Source organism: Mixophyes fleayi, chromosome 7 (assembly GCF_038048845.1).
Source record: "Mixophyes fleayi isolate aMixFle1 chromosome 7, aMixFle1.hap1, whole genome shotgun sequence".
In the NCBI taxonomy this organism is placed as follows: Eukaryota; Metazoa; Chordata; class Amphibia; order Anura; family Limnodynastidae; genus Mixophyes; species Mixophyes fleayi.
Genome location: NC_134408.1, coordinates 92,341,412 through 92,359,539, shown reverse-complemented (window position 1 = coordinate 92,359,539; position 18,128 = coordinate 92,341,412). Strand labels below are relative to the sequence as shown.

Genomic DNA, 18,128 nt, shown 5'->3' with positions numbered 1-18,128 from the left:
CAGGATCAAAGAATACCAAAGCTGATTCTCTCTCTCTGAGTTTTATGGCAACCCATCCTCAGTCTCCGGACCCGCAACCTATAATTTCCTCGACCTCCATTCATGTTGGTTTAACTCAGGATCTCAGGGTCACACTCCGCCACTTTTAGAAAATTGCTCCAGCTCAGACACCCGATGAAAAAATGTTTGTCCCAGTTCATCTGAGAAAGTCGGTCCTCAGCGAATGCCATGACAACCGCTCAGCAGGTCATCCCGGTATCCGGAGAACAATAGAAATACTTTCCCTTTCACTCTCTGCCCCTGACTTCCGGCGTCCCGGCCGTCGCTATGACGACCGGGACGTCACATCGGTGCCACGGACTTAATGCTATCGCGCCCCGGCCACACACTACAGCCGGGCACGCGCACTATAGTCTGCGGGCTAATTAGGTCATTATACATCTTGCAGGGGAAGTCCCTGATTGGCTGGCTCCAGTATATAAGGCAGGGAGGGCTTAGCCTCCCTTCCGGTTATAGCGTCCTGTTCACAGTTCTGCTGCCTGCTTGTTCTCTCTCTGTTTGGTGTTAAAACCTGTGACTGACTTCCCGTGTATGACCCTCGCTTGTTCCTGGACCTTGAACCTACTCTTCTGACCCTGACCATTTACCTGAAAACCGGATTCTGCTCCTCCGCCAGTGCCCCTGACTTTTCGCTTGTCCCTGGATTCCGAACCTGTGCTTGTGACCTCCGACCTTGGTTTACTCTGCCTGAACCCCACGCTGCTGTCCGCCAATCACTTCACTCCTGGGTTCTCCTTAGCCGGTATACGATTCTTGACCCTCTGTCAGCCTGCGGCCAAGTCTGTCCCCACCACTATGGGCGCCAGCGAACACCAGGCTTTCGGAGTAGACTCAGAGTTTTATTGTGCTGGCTAGGGAGTTCCTAACACCAGGATAGGATAAGACGGTTCGTCCTCAGAGAGCACTAGTGCAGGAAACGCATGGGAGAGAGTGTCAGCCCTTTTATTCTTATTCCCAGGCTTGAAGGTAATATGGAGCTCAAAGCGGGAAAAGAACAAGGACCAGCGTGCCTGTCTGGGGTTTAAGCATTGTGCGGTTTGGAGGTATAGAAGGTTTTTATGGTCGGTGAAGATGGTAAACGGGTGTCTTGCCCCTTCAAGAAGATACCGCCATTCTGTCAGGGCCACTTTGATAGCCAGCAACTCCTTATCCCCTATGGCGTAATTCTTCTCCGCTGGAAGGAACTTCCTAGAATAGAAGGCAGAAGGGTGGAATTGACCTTGGGGAGATTTTTGATAAAGTACTGCTCCAATGCCCACGTTAGAAGCATCGACTTCTAAAAAGAATGGAGAGGAGGAGTCGGGTTGCCTGAGAATAGGTGCTGAGGCAAAGGCTTTTTTGAGGAAGTTGAAGGCCTCTACAGCGGTTGATGGCCAGAATTTTGGGTTGGAACCCTTCCGTGTAAGAGCCACGATAGGTGCTACAATGGTGGAGTAGCCCAGGGTAAAGAGCCTGTAATAATTGGCGAAGCCAAGGAATCGCTTAATAGGTTTCAAGCCCAATGGAAGGGGCCATTCCAAGATTGCCTTCACCTTGTCTGGGTCCATTTGTAGTTTAGATCCGGATACGATGTAACCTAAGAATGGTATTTGGTCGAGTTCGAAAGAGCACTTCTCCAGTTTACAGAACAAGTGGTTTTGGCGTAGCCTGGAGAGAGCTTCTGCCACGTGGAGACGATGGGATGTAAGGTTAGGAGAGAAGATTAGAATATCGTCTAAGTACACCATGACACAAACATAGAGCAGATCTCTGAATATTTCATTAATGAAACTTTGTAATACAGCAGGTGCGTTGCATAGGCCAAATGGCATTACCAGATATTCGTAATGACCATCACGTGTATTAAATGCCGTCTTCCACTCGTCTCCGGCTCTGATCCGGATAAGATTATTGGCGCCTCTCAGGTCCAGCTTGGTGAAGACACGAGCCCCCTTGATCCGATCGAAGAGCTCGGTGATGAGTGGAATGGGATAACATTTTTTTTATTGTTATAGCATTCAATCCACGATAGTCAATGCATGGCCTCAAAGATCCGTCTTTTTTTCCACAAAGAAAAAGCCTGCTCCGGCAGGGGATGAAGAAGGTCTGATAAAACCTCATAGAAGGTTCTCCTTAACATACTATGACATAGAGGAGGTCTCATGTAATGCTAATGGGTATACTCGACCTTGAGGAGAAATCTTCCCGGGCAGGAGTTCAATGGGACAGTCCCATGAGCGATGGGGTGGCAGATGTTCAGAGCGAACTTTATTGAACACATCCAGGAAGGAATGATAGTGCTCGGGTAGAGTTGTGGATTGAGCTGAAGTAGAAATGGCTCGGAGAGGTTGCACTCGAGTAAGACACTTATGGAAGCACACAGGACCCCAAGAGAGAAGTTAAGAAGTTGACCAATTTATCTGGGGGGGTGCTGCTGCAGCCAGGGTAGGCTCAAGATGATAGGAGTCGTGATAGAGGGAAGCACATGGAAAGTGATTTCTTCATGATGAAGTGCTCTAACTTGCAAGATGATTGGTTGGGTACGAAGTTCCACAGTACCATTAGCAATTCGAGAGCCGTCTATGGCTGTGATGGAAACAGAAATTTCCAGAGGCACAGTTGGTATGGAAGCCTGAGAAACCAAAGAAAAAGAGATAAAATTCCCAGCTGCTCCTGAGTCCAGGAGAGCAGAGGTAAGAATGGGACCAGAGGGCCCGTAGAGGGTAACAGGAAACAAACAGATACTGGGAGTTTTAATGGAGGGAGAGGTTTTGGAGAGCCCTAATCTGACCTCTCCGGAGCAGGTTAGGGTCTGGCATTTCCCGGCCTCTTGAAGCAGGAGTTCAGGAGATGACCTGGATCAGCCCAGTAGGAGGCACAGCTTTTTCTTGAGTCTTCTGTCACGTTCCTCTGGGGTCAGGCGGGAGCACCCAATTTGCATGGACTCATCCACCGGCACCGGACGGGAAAAGTGAGGTGCAAGTCTAGTCGGAGTACGCCGGGAAGCATCCTTCTCAGAGAACCTCTCGCGGAAATGAAGATCCACCCTGTTGCAAAGGGAAATCATAGCCTCAAGTGTAGAGGGTAATTCCTGTGAGGCTAAGGCATCTTTGATTTTATCGGACAGACCCTGCCAGAAGGTAGCCACTAAAGCGTCATTGTTCCAGCGCAGTTCGGATGACAGTGTTTGAAATTGGACGACGTATTGAGCCACCGAGCGGGAACCTTGGCGAAGGCGGAGGATGCTAGATGCTGCTGAGGTGACTCTTCCTGGTTCGTCAAATATTCTTCGAAACACTGCTATGAAAGCAGCACGATCCACAAGGAGAGGATCATCACGTTCCCAAAGAGGTGAAGCCCAGGCTAAAGCCTGGTCTGATAGGAGTGATATCAGATAAGTCACCTTGGACCGCTGAGTGGGAAAGTTTTGTGGCTGGAGTTCAAACTGTATTGAACATTGATTCAGGAAACCCCGACATAATTTAGGGTCCCCGTCAAACTTAGAGTGAGTTGGAAGGCGCAACGTAGAATTGCAGAGAAGAGGTATGACAGGTTCCGGAGGACCTGCCGCCTGGACAACTGGAGATACTTGAAGAGAATCAAGGCGTGCAGCGAGGTTTTGAAATCCTTAGAGAAGCTGCCGCTGAATTGAATCCTGTTGCTCCACTCGGCTAAGTAAATGCTGTAACATGTCTTTCGCCGAAGGTTCCACATTGGGATCCGTCATGGTAAAGAAAAGTTTGGCCTGTTCCTACTGTCATGGTCTCAATTGATAAGCAGGTCTTTACGATGCGAATCCTAGGATCTGCACAGTCTAGCGCTACACCAACAGGGCGCGGAGTCTAACAAGCAGATGGTGTTCACCAGGAACTGCCGCAAAGCAGTATGGTCTTAGCTGCGTCTGCTCGCAGGTCGCGGCCCCTGCCAGAGTACTGAGCGAGATCCTCTTGGGAAGACAGAAGAGCGGAAGGGACTTAATTGAAGTGTCAGCCTTGCAGACGAATAAAGTAGAATAATCGGTACCTAAGAGGAGTGTCAGCTTTACAGACGAGTAAAGTAGCAGGTACTTGAATAGAATGTCCGCTTTGCAGACGAGTATAGTAGCAGGTACTGGAATAGAGTGTCAGCTTTGCAGACGAGTATAGTAGCCGGTATTTGAATAGAGTGTCAGCTTGCAGACGAGTATAGTAGCCGGTACTTGAATAGAGTGTCAGCTTGCAGACGAGTAGAGTAGCCGGTACTTGAATAGAGTGTCAGCTTGCAGACGAGTAGAGTAGCCGGTACTTGAATAAATTGTCAGCTTTGCAGACGAGTAGAGTAGCCGGTACTTGAATAGAGTGTCAGCTTTGCAGACGAGTAGAGTAGCCGGTACTTGAATAGTGTGTCAGCTTGCAGACGAGTAGAGTAGCCGGTACTTGAATAGAGTGTCAGCTTTGCAGACGAGTATAGTAGCCGGTACTGGAATAGAGTGTCAGCTTTGCAGATGAGTATAGTAGCAGGTACTTGAATAGAGTGTCAACTTGCAGACGAGTAGAGTAGACGGTACTTGAATAGAGTGTCAGCTTTGCAGACGAGTAGAGTAGCCGGTACTTGAATAGAGTGTCAGCTTTGCAGACGAGTAGAGTAGCTGGTACTTGAATAGAGAGTCAGCTTGCAGACGAGTAGAGTAGCCGGTACTGGAATAGAGTGTCAGCTTTGCAGATGAGTATAGTAGCAGGTACTTGAATAGAGTGTCAGCTTGCAGACGAGTAGAGTAGCCGGTACTTGAATAGAGTGTCAGCTTTGCAGACGAGTAGAGTAGCTGGTACTTGAATAGAGAGTTAGCTTTGCAGACGAGTAGAGTAGCCGGTACTGGAATAGAGTGTCAGCTTTGCAGACGAGTATAGTAGCAGGTACTTGAATAGAGAGTTAGCTTTGCAGATGAGTAGAGTAGCTGGTACTTGAATAGAGAGTTAGCTTAGCAGACGAGTATATAGGAAACTTAGTAGCTACTTCTTAGGTACCCAAAGGCAACTAAGGAACAGGCATTGAGGGTTTGAAGGAAGTGCCTTTTGTATTTGGCGCCAGGATTGCCTGGCCAATAGGAAGGCAGTCATAGATTTCATAAGTTGCGGGTCTGCGCACGCAGACCCGAATCCAAGACAGCGGCGCCCAGGACGGAGCGGACCGCCGGAGCCAGGTAAGTTTGCCGGGGGTCGGGTGAGCTGCCCGATACCCCGGCGGGTGACATCAGGCTTACAGGTCTATAATTCCCTGGTTGTGATCTCGTCCCCTTTTTAAACAACGGCACATCATCTGCTATTCGCCAATCCCTTGGTACTGAGCCTGATGAGATTGAATCTCTGAAAATTAAGAATAGCGGTCTAGCAATTTCCGAGTTTAACTCCATAAGGACCCTTGGGTGTATGCCATCTGGACCTGGAGCTTTATTTATCTTAATATTCTTCAGTCGCCTTTGGACTTCTTCCTCTGACACCAAGTATTAATTAATGGCATGGTTTCATTTCCATTTTTATGTATTATTCCTACCATTTGTTCCTCTCTAGTAAATACTGACGAAAAGAAAGTGTTTAATACCTCTGCTTTTTCCTTAGTATCATTTATCAATTCACCCATCTCACTTCTTAGGGGTCATATATTATCTTTTTTAATCCTTTTGCCATTTATAAACTTAAAAAACTTTTTGGGGTTTGTCTTACTTTCTTTTGCAACGTGCCTTTCATTTTCTAATTTAGCCAATCTGATTTCCTTTTTGCATGTTTTATTACATTCCTTGTACCTACGGAAGGACTCCTCTGACCCTTCAGACTTAAACAATTTAAATGTACGCTTCTTCCTTTGCATTTCTTCCCTTACCTTTTTATTTAGCCACATTGGTTTAGACTTAATTCTTTTACATTTATTTCCCATAGGAATGAACTTATACGTGTTTGTTTCCAACAACATTTTAAAGACAGCCCACTTTTCTTCCATATTTTTTCCTTCAAAGGCTTTGTCCCAGTCTATGCTATTTATAGACTCCTTTAGCATATTAAACGGCCCTTGAAACGGTCATCATTTAAGCATCCCGGCATGTTCATTCGTCGCATTGGATAAAGTTCTGCTTTTTCAACAGTTGTATTTACCGTTCTGTCGGGGATGAGAAGTTTGGATAATTCATGTCAGGGTAAGTGTTGTCGGGTTTCTGGTAGCCACACTACTGTACCCAACCTCATTAAAAACCACTTAATACAAGGAAACACAAAAGATCAAGGATTTATCCTGTGTGCTCATCTGAGCTATTTTATTATACCATAGACAAGTGTAACAGAACACGTTTCAGGGGGCTCTTCCCCTTTAGGCTACCACTTAATTATATGGTTCTTTTAGCTCTTTATTTCACAGGAAAAAACAATTCACATTAATTCTAGTACACCGATATTCTGAATTTTAGGAAATTAAGAACATTCCAAATTAAATATCATGCAGGTCTCATCTATACAGCATGCAGAAACAATTTGTAAAGAAACACTGCCATCTAGTGTATATTGCAAAATTAACAGCTCTTTAAAACATTGCACAACTAATAGAGATGTTCGGGCTCGGTTTTCTGAAAAACGAACCAACCCGCACTTAGATTATTCGAGTAGGCTCGTGTGCCGATTCAGTACTTTCGCCCGTCCTCTGATCTGAATCGAGGCAAAATGTCATTGTTGCGTTGTCGGATTTTGCGGGTTTTGTATTCCATAAGTACCACCCTCCCTAAGAGATCCAACGCCATTGCTCACACAGAAAGAGGTAGCAGTGTTCTTGTCACTTGACAAAAATTGACTGAAAATGACTGATAATTAATGTTATTGATGCTAATGATAATGTAGGAACAAAAACACAAAGAGAGCCAAATTATGTGATTAGGAAAAAAAAAAAAATAGGGATCCAAAACCAAAAACATTAGAGAGGTTTTGCCAAAACTAAAACACGAAGTTAATCCAGATCCAAAGCCAAAACACGGGGGTCAGTGAACATCTCTACTAATAAGCACATTTTGTACAAGTAGTCCAATAGGATTTTGTTAATATTGAAAAGGTGTCATGTTTATAAGTACTATAAAATTTAAAGATGGCTGAGCAGTATATACCAATATTATAAACACATTTGCATTCCAGATCCCATTAAAAATGCCATTATGCTTTGCATAATTTGCATAGTTGCCTACTCATTCCCAGGCTACGATTCAGGAATTTCAGGGAGAGCAGGCAAAATATATTCATAGAAGAAAAAGTAGAGGAAAGAGCTAGGCTAGTCCTGTTGTGACAAAACCCAATAAATCTGCCAAATTGGCTGATATAGGGGCATCAGAGGCAGGGCTGACAAGAGGAATTCAGGACCCCGGTACAACAAATTAATGGGGCCCCCCTTATAGTGGAGTATGGTAAAAAAAAAAATCGGGACTATGGTCATGCAATTGGGGGCATGGCAAATGCACCATTGGGGCGTGGCTAACACATCAAAATCAATAGGCTCTTTTTTAACCCCTTTATGACAGACCCCCCTTGTTTTTTTAACCCCTCTGTGCCAGGCCCCCCCTCGTTTTTTAACCCCTCTATGACAGCCCCCCCTCATTTTTTAACCCCTCTATGACAGGCCCCCCCTCGTTTTTTAACCCCTCTATGACAGGCCCCCCTCGTTTTTTAACCACTCTATGACAGCCCTCCCCCCTCATTTTTTAACCCCTCTATGACAGGCCCCCCTCCCTCGTTTTTTAACCCCCTCTATGACAGGCTCCTCTCGTTTTTTAACTCCTCTATGACAGGCCCCCCCTCGTTTTTTTAACCCCTCTATGACAGCCCCCCTCGTTTTTTTAACCCCTCTATGACAGCCCCCCCTCGCTTTTTTAACCCCTCTATGACAGGCCCCCCCTCGCTTTTTTAACCCCTCTATGACAGCCCCCCTTGTTTTTTAACCCCTCTATGACAGGCCCCCTGGGCCCGGGTAATTAGTACCCGCTCCCCCCCCCTCTCGGCGGCCCTGATCAGAGGCAGAACTAGCGAGCTATGGGCCCCGGTGCAGGGTAGCAGGGAGGAGGGAACTGGAGCCCACAGCTCACTAGTTCCAACCCTTTGCCTCTACCGTGCCCCTTTATCTCCATGGGCCCAGGGCCATCTTTTCCATTGCGCACGATGGACAGCTGCCCGGGGGCCCCACGGGCAAAGGGGCCCCATAGGCACGGCTTTTAATGAGAATAAATAATCCTGCAAAAGAAAAAAACCTGCAAAAAAACCTACAAGGGTCACTGAGCAAGTACACCTATCTATCTCTATATATATCTATATCTGTATACATCTATATATCTATATCTAGGGGCCCCGGTGCACTGCTTTGCCCGGGGGCCCATAATGTTGTTAAGATGGCCCTGCATGGGCCATGATGCACCACACCTGCTACATCAATGGTGGGTCTTGTGAATTTTACCAATTCATTCCTGGATGAAAGGGACCCATTTATTTTTCCAGTGGATGAATGTTAGATCTTTAGTAGCGTATATAAGCAATAAGACTCCTCTAATCTAGCATTTGAATCTGTTGAAAGTTCAATCTTTAGTAACTTTTGTGATTAAGTCTCCATTCTTCTCAAGATCAGTTTCACTGCTACGCATTTGCCAGCAATCAAATTTCAGAATTTCAGTGACATTTAGTTTTTATTTTTTAAATCTTTGAAAGTCCTTTATCATGGGTAAGGAATTTAAACATGCATCAGACAGACATTTCCAGAATACCGGCAATCAATTTCTTCCTCGCTATTCGGATTCACTCTCCTTTAGCGTGATGGCACTATTTTCAAAACTCAGTCTCTGCCTTTTTATGTATGTGTACTATGTAAGTCAGGGTTCATTATAAAAATCAGTGTTTTCATGTGACAGGAAAACCGTTTCCCATTGAAAGTTTTATATCAGAGGGCTTATTGTGGCTTCAGGACATTTGATACAGCTGGAAAAAAAACTCTGGTGCACATAAACCCATGAGTTTGAGGTGAGGGTGGTACAGGGTGCTCAAGGCTCTTTATCTACCCAACAGCACTGGCACAATACAAAGATGGCACACTTCTAAGCCCCCTGCACCACAGATCATTTGTAGAAACAAAAGTGCTATGCAGTCAGTCACAACATAAGCAGACAGATGGACCACCTCTTAGATGCCTTGCCTCCAGTCCCTATTGAAGGGGACACCACTAAACCATAGTAATTTATAACACTGGAATGTAAGGGCACTACCAACTTGTACTTTTAATGGATAATATTCACACTCTGTCAGTGGGTGCTGGCCTGATTCTGCACCTGGAGTTACTGTCTCAATTCCTAGTGGTAAAAGGTGGCAGTGGAAGGGGAGGTGTGCTGTATCTGGAGTGGGATATCAAGCCCCTTCATGCTGTGCACTATCCTGCAGAATTTAATGCTGTCTTATAGGATGGATAATTGGGGGTCTGTAATAAATGCTGAACGCTGGGGATGTACTTGTTGGAGCTATATTATATATTGTTCAATAAAGTGGTATTCTATTATGTATAAATCAGGCATATAAAGATAAAAGATAAAATAAAGATATATCTTTATTTTAAGATATAGTGCTGGCTTAAATAAGCACAGAGTATTAATGGATCATAGAACAGGTCAGCCTGGTGCCAGTATGTGTTCAGAGTCATCATTGACTGAGCGTCATCTGCATAATCACACATACAACAAACCGCATGGTGAATCAGGATGAGAAGAACTGAAAGCTAAATTGTTTAGATCTTGTTATTTCTGTTTACAGCTACTGAACGTGCCCTAATAAATGCTTAAGTGTTATAGTTCGCTATAACCTATTCTTATACCAGTGAACATATTCTCTTCCAAATTTGTGCTTATAATCTTTGTAACCATTCACATTTGATACCATAAATAGGGTTACTGATTATATATACTTTGCAGATTACAAGCAAACTTACAGGCTTGGTCAGTCTCTGCAGGCCCTGCAGGTAGAATTTGAAAAGAAAACTGATGATCAGAGATCTCCTGTATTCCACCTTTCCCTCAGGAGCTGAGGGTGGAAGAGATATCTCACTAAGGAGTTGTCTGCAGGCTTCACCCAATAGCTCATCATCCCAGTGCCTGCCAGAAATACACAGCAACATATTAATATACAAGATTCTCATGTAAATTCTCATGTAGACTAAACACCTACAAGATGCTTTATAGAAGAAAACTACTTATTAATCTAGTATAAGTTTTGCACTATTTTGTGGAATCAGCAAGTTCCATTTGTTCTATAAGCCATTACTTCAGTGCTCTTAAACTTTGTCTTGCTAAGAGCAGACCAATATTAGTTGAGAATGACAAAGGTTAGAAGAAATTTGGAACAGACAATACAGTCTGCAACACTGTAGGGTCCCTCCCGCCCTAAAGCTCTGTAAATATCCTTTCAGGCAATATCTGGCAAGTAAAGTGCAAAATAAACACACAGCAGTTCTCAAACCCCGAAAGTTTGAAATCATGGCCTGGGTTTTGATTCAATTGTACTACTGATTACTTCTTGTTTATATCCAAAATATCTCCATTTTCCTACCTCCCTTTAAGGACGAGACAGGTGTTCTTTGCATACACCGTTGAAGGACCGATACCACCATAGAAAATGCTCATATCCTGAACAACATCAGTTCCATCTGTAAACTGCACTCTCATTCCAGCATTGACAATGGCAAAAGCATTTTCTTCTCTCTGGGCTTGTCTGAATGCCGAGATCAACTCCCCCTAGATAGAAACCCAAAAAGAGGGAAATGTATATCATTTGTAAATCTGCAAACTAATTAACAAACAGGAATTGACCCATCATGTACACAAGATAGATATATGAAGAGAAACTTTTTGTTTTACCCTTCCTTACAGTTACAGGACCATGTTTACTTTAATATTCAAATCTTTTTCATGTTGAATACAAAAGGAAAGACAGTAAGACCACCCCATACCTACTGTTGCCATCCACATCCTTGGCCAGTCGGGTTGTTAAAGCCAACATATTTGTTGTTGGAGTACAAACTCAGTAGACCATAAATACTAAATTTTAGATAGATGTTTAATTGCATTGATGCCATAAACACATTTGTCATTAAATAAAAATGAATGCCATTTATAGTAATCCACTACTTGGCGTTGATGCCATTCTCTGAAAGGAATAGAGCAAACTGCTTTAGAACCATTAACTTACTTCCCCAGAAGTTTATAGGTTTCAAGCAGTAAGGGTGTGGGGTACTTATTTAGTAGGAATTAGGCTGATCCTAAGAACAAAACAAAGTACTACATAACAAACCATTCTGAGCTCATACGTTTTTTATACAAATTTTAACACTCACAGAAAGGGACTTATGTAAACCACCATGAATACTGGGAGGGGCTATGCAAGAATTGTTGACAAACTGGTTTGCTTTATTACCTAACCCTAATTATATGGGATTTATGATTGTATATAGAATTCAACACTACTCTTTGAAATTTCTTAATCTCCCAGCTAACACGACAATAAGTTTACCTGTAAAAATAAATACCATCTCAAAGCCTTTGCAGTCTTTTTAAGAGACTTAATTGAAATACATTCTCAGAATCTAGGCCAAGAGGCAGATAGTTTATAAAGCAGGCCTGGCTAACCTGAGGCTCTCCAGATGTTGTGAAACTACAAGCACCATCATGCTTTGCAAGTAGATAGTCAGTCAATAGCTAGCAAAGCATGCTGGAATTTGTAGTTTCACAACACCGAGAGCCACAGTTTGGCCAGGCCTGTTATAAAGCATTTACATGAGATAGTTTTGCATGGTCAGAATGTTTTTTTTTCTCTTTGATTTCTTACATGGATGAATTCCAATACCCAGGCTAAGTACAATCACAACAGGACTATGGCCCGACCACACAACTACACAGTACAGTGGTGTAGATATAGGGGGGGAGGGGGTGGTTGTAGACTATGGAATAAGACATTCCCAAGAAAAATGTAGTCTATTCTAGAATAACTACCATGGAAATGAAAAAAAAATGGAAATCTTTAGCCAATAGGTGTAGCCATTCAGCTTTCAAATTTAGGATTTTTCTTACTGAAGATTTGAGAGCCAACAATGCTACCAAGGACCATCTACACAGCACAAAAATGCTTCCTTTAGGGCATATGCTGCTTTCTGACCTTATTTTTTGTGCAAATGCAGAAAGCACTTGTACCTGTATGTCAATATGGCCATGTGTGCTAAATTTTGATGGAAGTGCAACGTATATAGTATTGCATATTTATATCCACCACCCCAGTGATGGCAGACGAGGTCACGGGGAATATTTCAGTGAATTAGTGCCTGAGTATGGAGAGTGCTGATGACTCGTCTGGTTGCGTCCAAGGTAGGGCGACCCCATGAGATTACTTAGACGGCCATGTCATCAACGGCGGCATGGCCAATGGTGCTGTGTGAATGCGCCAGAGATAGGGAAGACATGTGGGTGATCAGAGTCTATTAAGACTGTTTCCCCATGTTTAGGGAGGCAGTTGGTGACAATAGGCACAATTTAAATCACCCTTTAGGGAGAATATACAGCACAGTTGAAGAAAGTAAAGAAGCAGTGACAGAAGGGGATCCCCGTCTTCCTGTGTATCCCAAAAAGGATCAGCAGAGACAGTATGAAACTGCATGAGATCTGTACATCAATAGGAGGCAGGGAGAAGTCACTAGAAAGGGACAAGTGTGTGGTGGCTGCCATGGAAGTATGTTGTGACGAAAAATGAGGTAAAGAGCCCCAATAATGAAGAGTGTCAGCACACTGGTTCATGGCTAGGTGCCACAGGAGGCGGAGATTCATTGTGTCCCTAAATAAAGTGATGTACAGCAGCATGGGTGGACCCTATAGTCAGGGGAGTGTTGTGAGATATTGCAACGCTGAAGTGAACCCCTGGTCACTGGGTAGGAATACCTGAAAGCAGTCTGGGGGTGTTTCCTGAAAAAGTAGATTCCAGCATCAGAAGGGTTAGGAAGGAAGGATATTTAGGATTACTGTACAGCAGCAGGAGAATCGCTGAAGGCAGTGTTCAAGAATCTGTTCCATGCCTACTGTGTCTGTATTCATGGCTACTGTTTGCGGTTTAACAACCACCCATAACTCCGGGTATATGAACTGACAGTTGTGTTATTTCTACTAAGTGTGAGCAGGAGGAGTTGATGATGGAACATAAATTCATTGTATCCAATAGGCTTACGGGCTGAAGAATTTGGTGTTAAAAGGACATAATTTTATTGCAACCATTATGACCTGGGCTGCAGGAGAAGGAGTTAGAATGAAGTTAAGTTTTGAACACGGATGGCCTGGTGCCCAATATTGCTTTAAATTTGCACTACACCACTACTAGTGGACACCCCACCTTATCAGTGTTTAAATTCCTGAGTATTCAGGGGACCTCCTTGTTGCAGATGCCCTACACACACCATAGCCAGAGCAAAAGATGCGACAGTAAGTGGGATGCACACAACAGGACACACTAAGTGACTGGACGACACCAAACCAGAGGGAGGGGGGGGGTGGTAGGAGTATGACCCTGTGCAGACAGTCAGTACCTCATTCAAGAAAAGGCCTGTGATGTGCCAGTAGACAGAGCTTAGCTAAGCGACAAAAATAATAGCCATAGCTGGCTCACATGGGGGAGCAGAGTTTATAAAGACTTTGGAGGAGAGCAAGCCATATTGCCAGGGACCTGGGAAAAGTGTGGAGGTGGTCCCTGGAATTTGACAGTCGGTGCGTGGCAAGTAGCCACAAGGTCTGATTAGTATTATAAAAGTCACCCCCATGGAATCCAAGAACCCATGGAGGGGTAAAGGGATGCGCGACATGTGTTTTGGGCAGATGTAGGACTCCAGAACCCTCATTAGTGAATGCCAAAGTAGAGAAGAGGTGGTGTGGGGCAGATGCCGTGGGGGCACGTTAAGGACCCCATAAGTGTGAAACAAGAGGGGGACGGAAAGCAGCATCAATGAAAGGCACACATCAAGATACCAGCAGGGTGAACCCCACCTTCAGAAGCAACAGATTTCACAGCAGACAGGTTGGCACTACAGGTGATAGACTAAGACTTCCTACGGGTAGTCCATGAAGTGGTCCCCTTGGAAAGACCTCCATACCATGAGTGGGTTGCTACACAATGCAGTGTGGTTAATTGGGAGTGTGGCCATAAGGAAAAAGGAGACTGCATAGCAGAGGGGTCCCTGAATGAGGGGATGTATGTGCCTCATGAAAGGAGAGTCCCTGTAGAGTGAGATGGAGGTCCCGAGGATTTGTGAGGTTTTCATCTGCATGTCTGTAAACCTGTGGTTTGTGCCTGTGAACTATTGCTCCCAGCAGCAGCTGGTATGTAATGGCTGTTGAAGTTAGGAATACTGTAAAGAAATTAGATAATGAGAAAGCATTACCATCTATCTGCTTGACAATGTGCAGGAGGAGAAGGCATTTAAATGTATCCTGTTTGCAACTATTCTGCTTTTCTGTGCTGGAGGAAGTAGATTTAAAGTTTTTCATGTTTGTAAAGGGAGATGGCCTGGCACCCAAAATGTAGTGCCTTCTCCATCTGGAAACTGTACACGTTGCGTGGAGTTTCCAGGCTCCTTGATGCAGGGGCGGACCTAGCAATATTTGTTTTATTTCTAAAAATGGGAGTTGATTTTGTATTTACTGTCAATATTGCTGTTATTACCTCATTGTATCTTGTATTTTAGACAATGTGCATAATCTGTTCATAAAATCTGAGCTATAATGCATTTTGACTGTGCTATTCATGAATATTTGACACTGCTTTTGCCCCTGTGCGGGTTTTAGTTAGTTATACCAGCCTAATGTTTTGGGCTTTTTTGTTGTTAAAAGTAAAAAAGTAAAAAATGCAATAAAATTTTACTTGATTTAAAAAAAAAAAAAATGGGGGCCGATTAGCGCCCACCCCCCTTTTTTGCTAACAGAAACAGTTGACATCCAGTGGCAGCTCACTATACTCATTTTTTCGGCGGCTGACAGGCAGAGTATGCTGCTCAGCCATGCCGATTGTAGTAAAGCACAATCCGAGCAGCTGGACAGGATTCTCTGCCTGCCTGTCAGTCGCCGAGAAAGTGAGTAGAGTGAGCTGCCACTGGGTGCCCACTGCTGCTAGGGGAGAATGGGAGTGACTACCCCAATTGCCCCCCCCCCTGCCACTGTGCCCCCCCCCGCCACTGTATTCAAGGCTATTAGCGAATTTCTGATCATAGAAATACAATATATCTCTTTAAGCCTCCCTGCCATCACAGAGACACTTACATAAATTGAGCATATGTGGTTAGAGAGGCTCATAGCTCCACACAATACATGATGGTTCTGGGTGGAAGAGGGGACACCACACAACTGTAAGGGGGGGTTGGTGGAGGGAGTCTGTGCAAAAGGGTAGGGTGCAATTCATTTACATTGCCTAAATATATATTGCATCTTCATGCTGAGGCTGCATTATGTAATGGGAAACGGAAAGTGTCATAAGGATTAGGGTGATCCTGGCTCAAATATTGCTGTGATGGACGTCTGCCTATGCCACTGCTTCCTTACAAAACAGAGCACCATCATAAGCCCTATTGAAATAAATTCACTTGATTAACCTGATGAAAACTTTAGGGTAGTTTTGCTGTTTGCAGTGGTATTTTTGTGATGGACCATGCTTTGTTTATGAATTATATATTGGCAACATATTATGCAGTGCTTTATAGAGAATAGTAATTTACATCTGTTCCTGCGCTAGTGGAGCTTACAATATATATTCCCTACTAAATGGACACATACACTAGGGTTAATTTTGTCAAAATGCAATTAACCTACCAATATGTTGGTAGGCCTTAAGGAACAGGTGAGTTTTAAGTGCACGCTTGAAGGAGCATAATATTCACTACTGTATAACTGAATGGTGATATTCACTATTTATTGTATTGTACCATGTTTATGAAGAATAAATTACTATGTCTAATTTTGTAAAACTGCCTGTGTGCCATCACTGGGGGACTTCTGAAGTGTCACTGGTGTTCAAGGAGTCATCCCATTATACTACTACAAACAAGAACCACCACAGTTAGGGGGCTATATATTTAAAAACCTTGAAAAGAAAGCACCAACCTTTTCAGAATAACGGATAAAAACAGTGATCAAGACTTCGTCTGTCTTTAGAGCAGATGCACCGGAGAAAAAAGCATTGTTCAGTGGGATTGTGCGAGATCCACCTGCATGCATTGAGAAAAGAATATTACAAATGCATTTTAAAAATTTTCTCTCACTTACCCCCAGAAAGATTCATCATGTAGAGGAATATAAATCTAGCATGGCATACAACTATTTTAATGAGAGTGATTCACTGTTTAAACTATGTGTCAATGGTTTAATAGTATTCTGCTTAGAGTCCATGGATCCTTCAGGTAACTGGGCGGCACTAAAAAGCTTTTATGAAACATATTGGCACGAGTTGGACAGTCCTGAACTAGGACTTGCCCATTATTTTTAGAAACAATTAACAATCCATTAAAAACTGCAGCGTGTAAGTAACCTTATGCTAGCTATATGCGGGCTGACCTCCCTGCTCAACCCAAGAGACGAGCCATAAGATCACTTTGGCAACTCATCTGTATGGCCAAATATCAAATTGGACAGATCTGGAAAAACAGCACTCAGGCCTCAGTGTAATCTGGTCACTTAAGTGATGAGGAAATCTTTTTACCGCTTCTGACTCCCAGATACAAGCATGTATTAAGTGAAAGAATGTTCTGATATTCTATGTATAAAATGGATGAATTACCTTATGAATATTTGTAGCTCTGTTTCAGGGAGACAACTGATCTTCCCATAAAACTTTAGCCCCCCCATGCTCAGCATTCCCTATTTCTGGACAGTACAGTGTTCATTTTAGGAAATCATTTGTTTGTCCATCAATATCACTGTTCCCACACACAATGAGAATGAGGAGTACATATTGCTGTTTATAATCACATCATCCATCACAGTTTGAAATAAGTGGAGGTTCCAACAGGGGTACTGGTCTGTGCCGATATAAAATACATCACTAATCCTTTATTCTGAAGCTGGTTTAACTGCATTTGGATTATGAATATACCCAATATTCCCATATCTTCTCACACATTCTTCATGACTAGTCAGTCATCATTCATTACTTCTCATACTCCCTTCACACATCACGTACTAGTTCTGGCATGATGGGTATCCAGTCATATTCTGAGGTATGACTCAATGATGCCCTGGAATAGACAATGTGGGACAACAAATATTTCATCAGTCACAACAGCAATTACCTTTGGATGCCAAGTTCAGCATGGCGCCCCCTGCTGCAAGCACTGGATTAAGGTCACTTGTTCCACCTTTACTGATGACATGCCCTCCTAGAGACTAAACATGGAATTTATTGTTGCATTCAAGAAGCAAATGTCAGCTAAACGCAAAGAATGTTATTCACAGTGCACTGGTATTTCATAAAAAGTATGCTTATTTTCACAACAGATGCTTAAAACTATGAAATTGTGTCATTCAGCTTTCCTAGACAGTGATGTCATCAAGAATAAAAGAAAGTTACCAGTGAACTATTAGAAATACTATAAGTTACTAAAAGGAATAAAATTCAACTTTGCTTCTGTACAAATCATGTGTGCAAATGCATTATTATTTTTTTTACATGCAGGGAAAATGTTTTTTTGCATTTAGCACAAATCCTAGCACAACATGGGGCCTCCTGAGAGTTGGCTGTGCATTCATTTTTTGTGGCGTAAACATTCTTTTCCTTACTGCACATACTGAAGAGAGTCCATATTTACATTTGTTAGACTTGCAGCCCTTTACACCCAATTAGTAAAATATTAGGCTGGGGAACGTAAGTGTAGCACGCTCCCTGGAGGTGCAACCGAATGAAACTTGATCACATTCACAGATACACTTATGAGGCATATATTTTGTTGGTTCTGGAGGCCAGCAGCAAAAATGTTTGATAAAGACTGCTGACTGTTCTAGCCCTCTGGGAGATCCAGGTGGATGGGCGGTGCGAATTGCCTCA

At 43.4% G+C, this 18,128-nt stretch overlaps 1 protein-coding gene across 1 annotated transcript in view; it reads right to left on the bottom strand.

Annotated features, from left to right (window-relative positions):
- LOC142097880 (aldehyde oxidase 1-like) overlaps nt 1–18,128 on the bottom strand; it is a 128,749-nt gene that overhangs the window by 72,808 nt on the left and 37,813 nt on the right. The window contains exons 12-15 of the mRNA XM_075180107.1: nt 17,377–17,470; nt 16,193–16,296; nt 10,620–10,804; nt 10,003–10,165 (exon numbers count right to left, since the gene is read on the bottom strand). Coding sequence (XP_075036208.1) covers nt 10,003–10,165; nt 10,620–10,804; nt 16,193–16,296; nt 17,377–17,470 — 546 coding nt within the window. The remainder of the gene's footprint in view (nt 1–10,002; nt 10,166–10,619; nt 10,805–16,192; nt 16,297–17,376; nt 17,471–18,128) is intronic.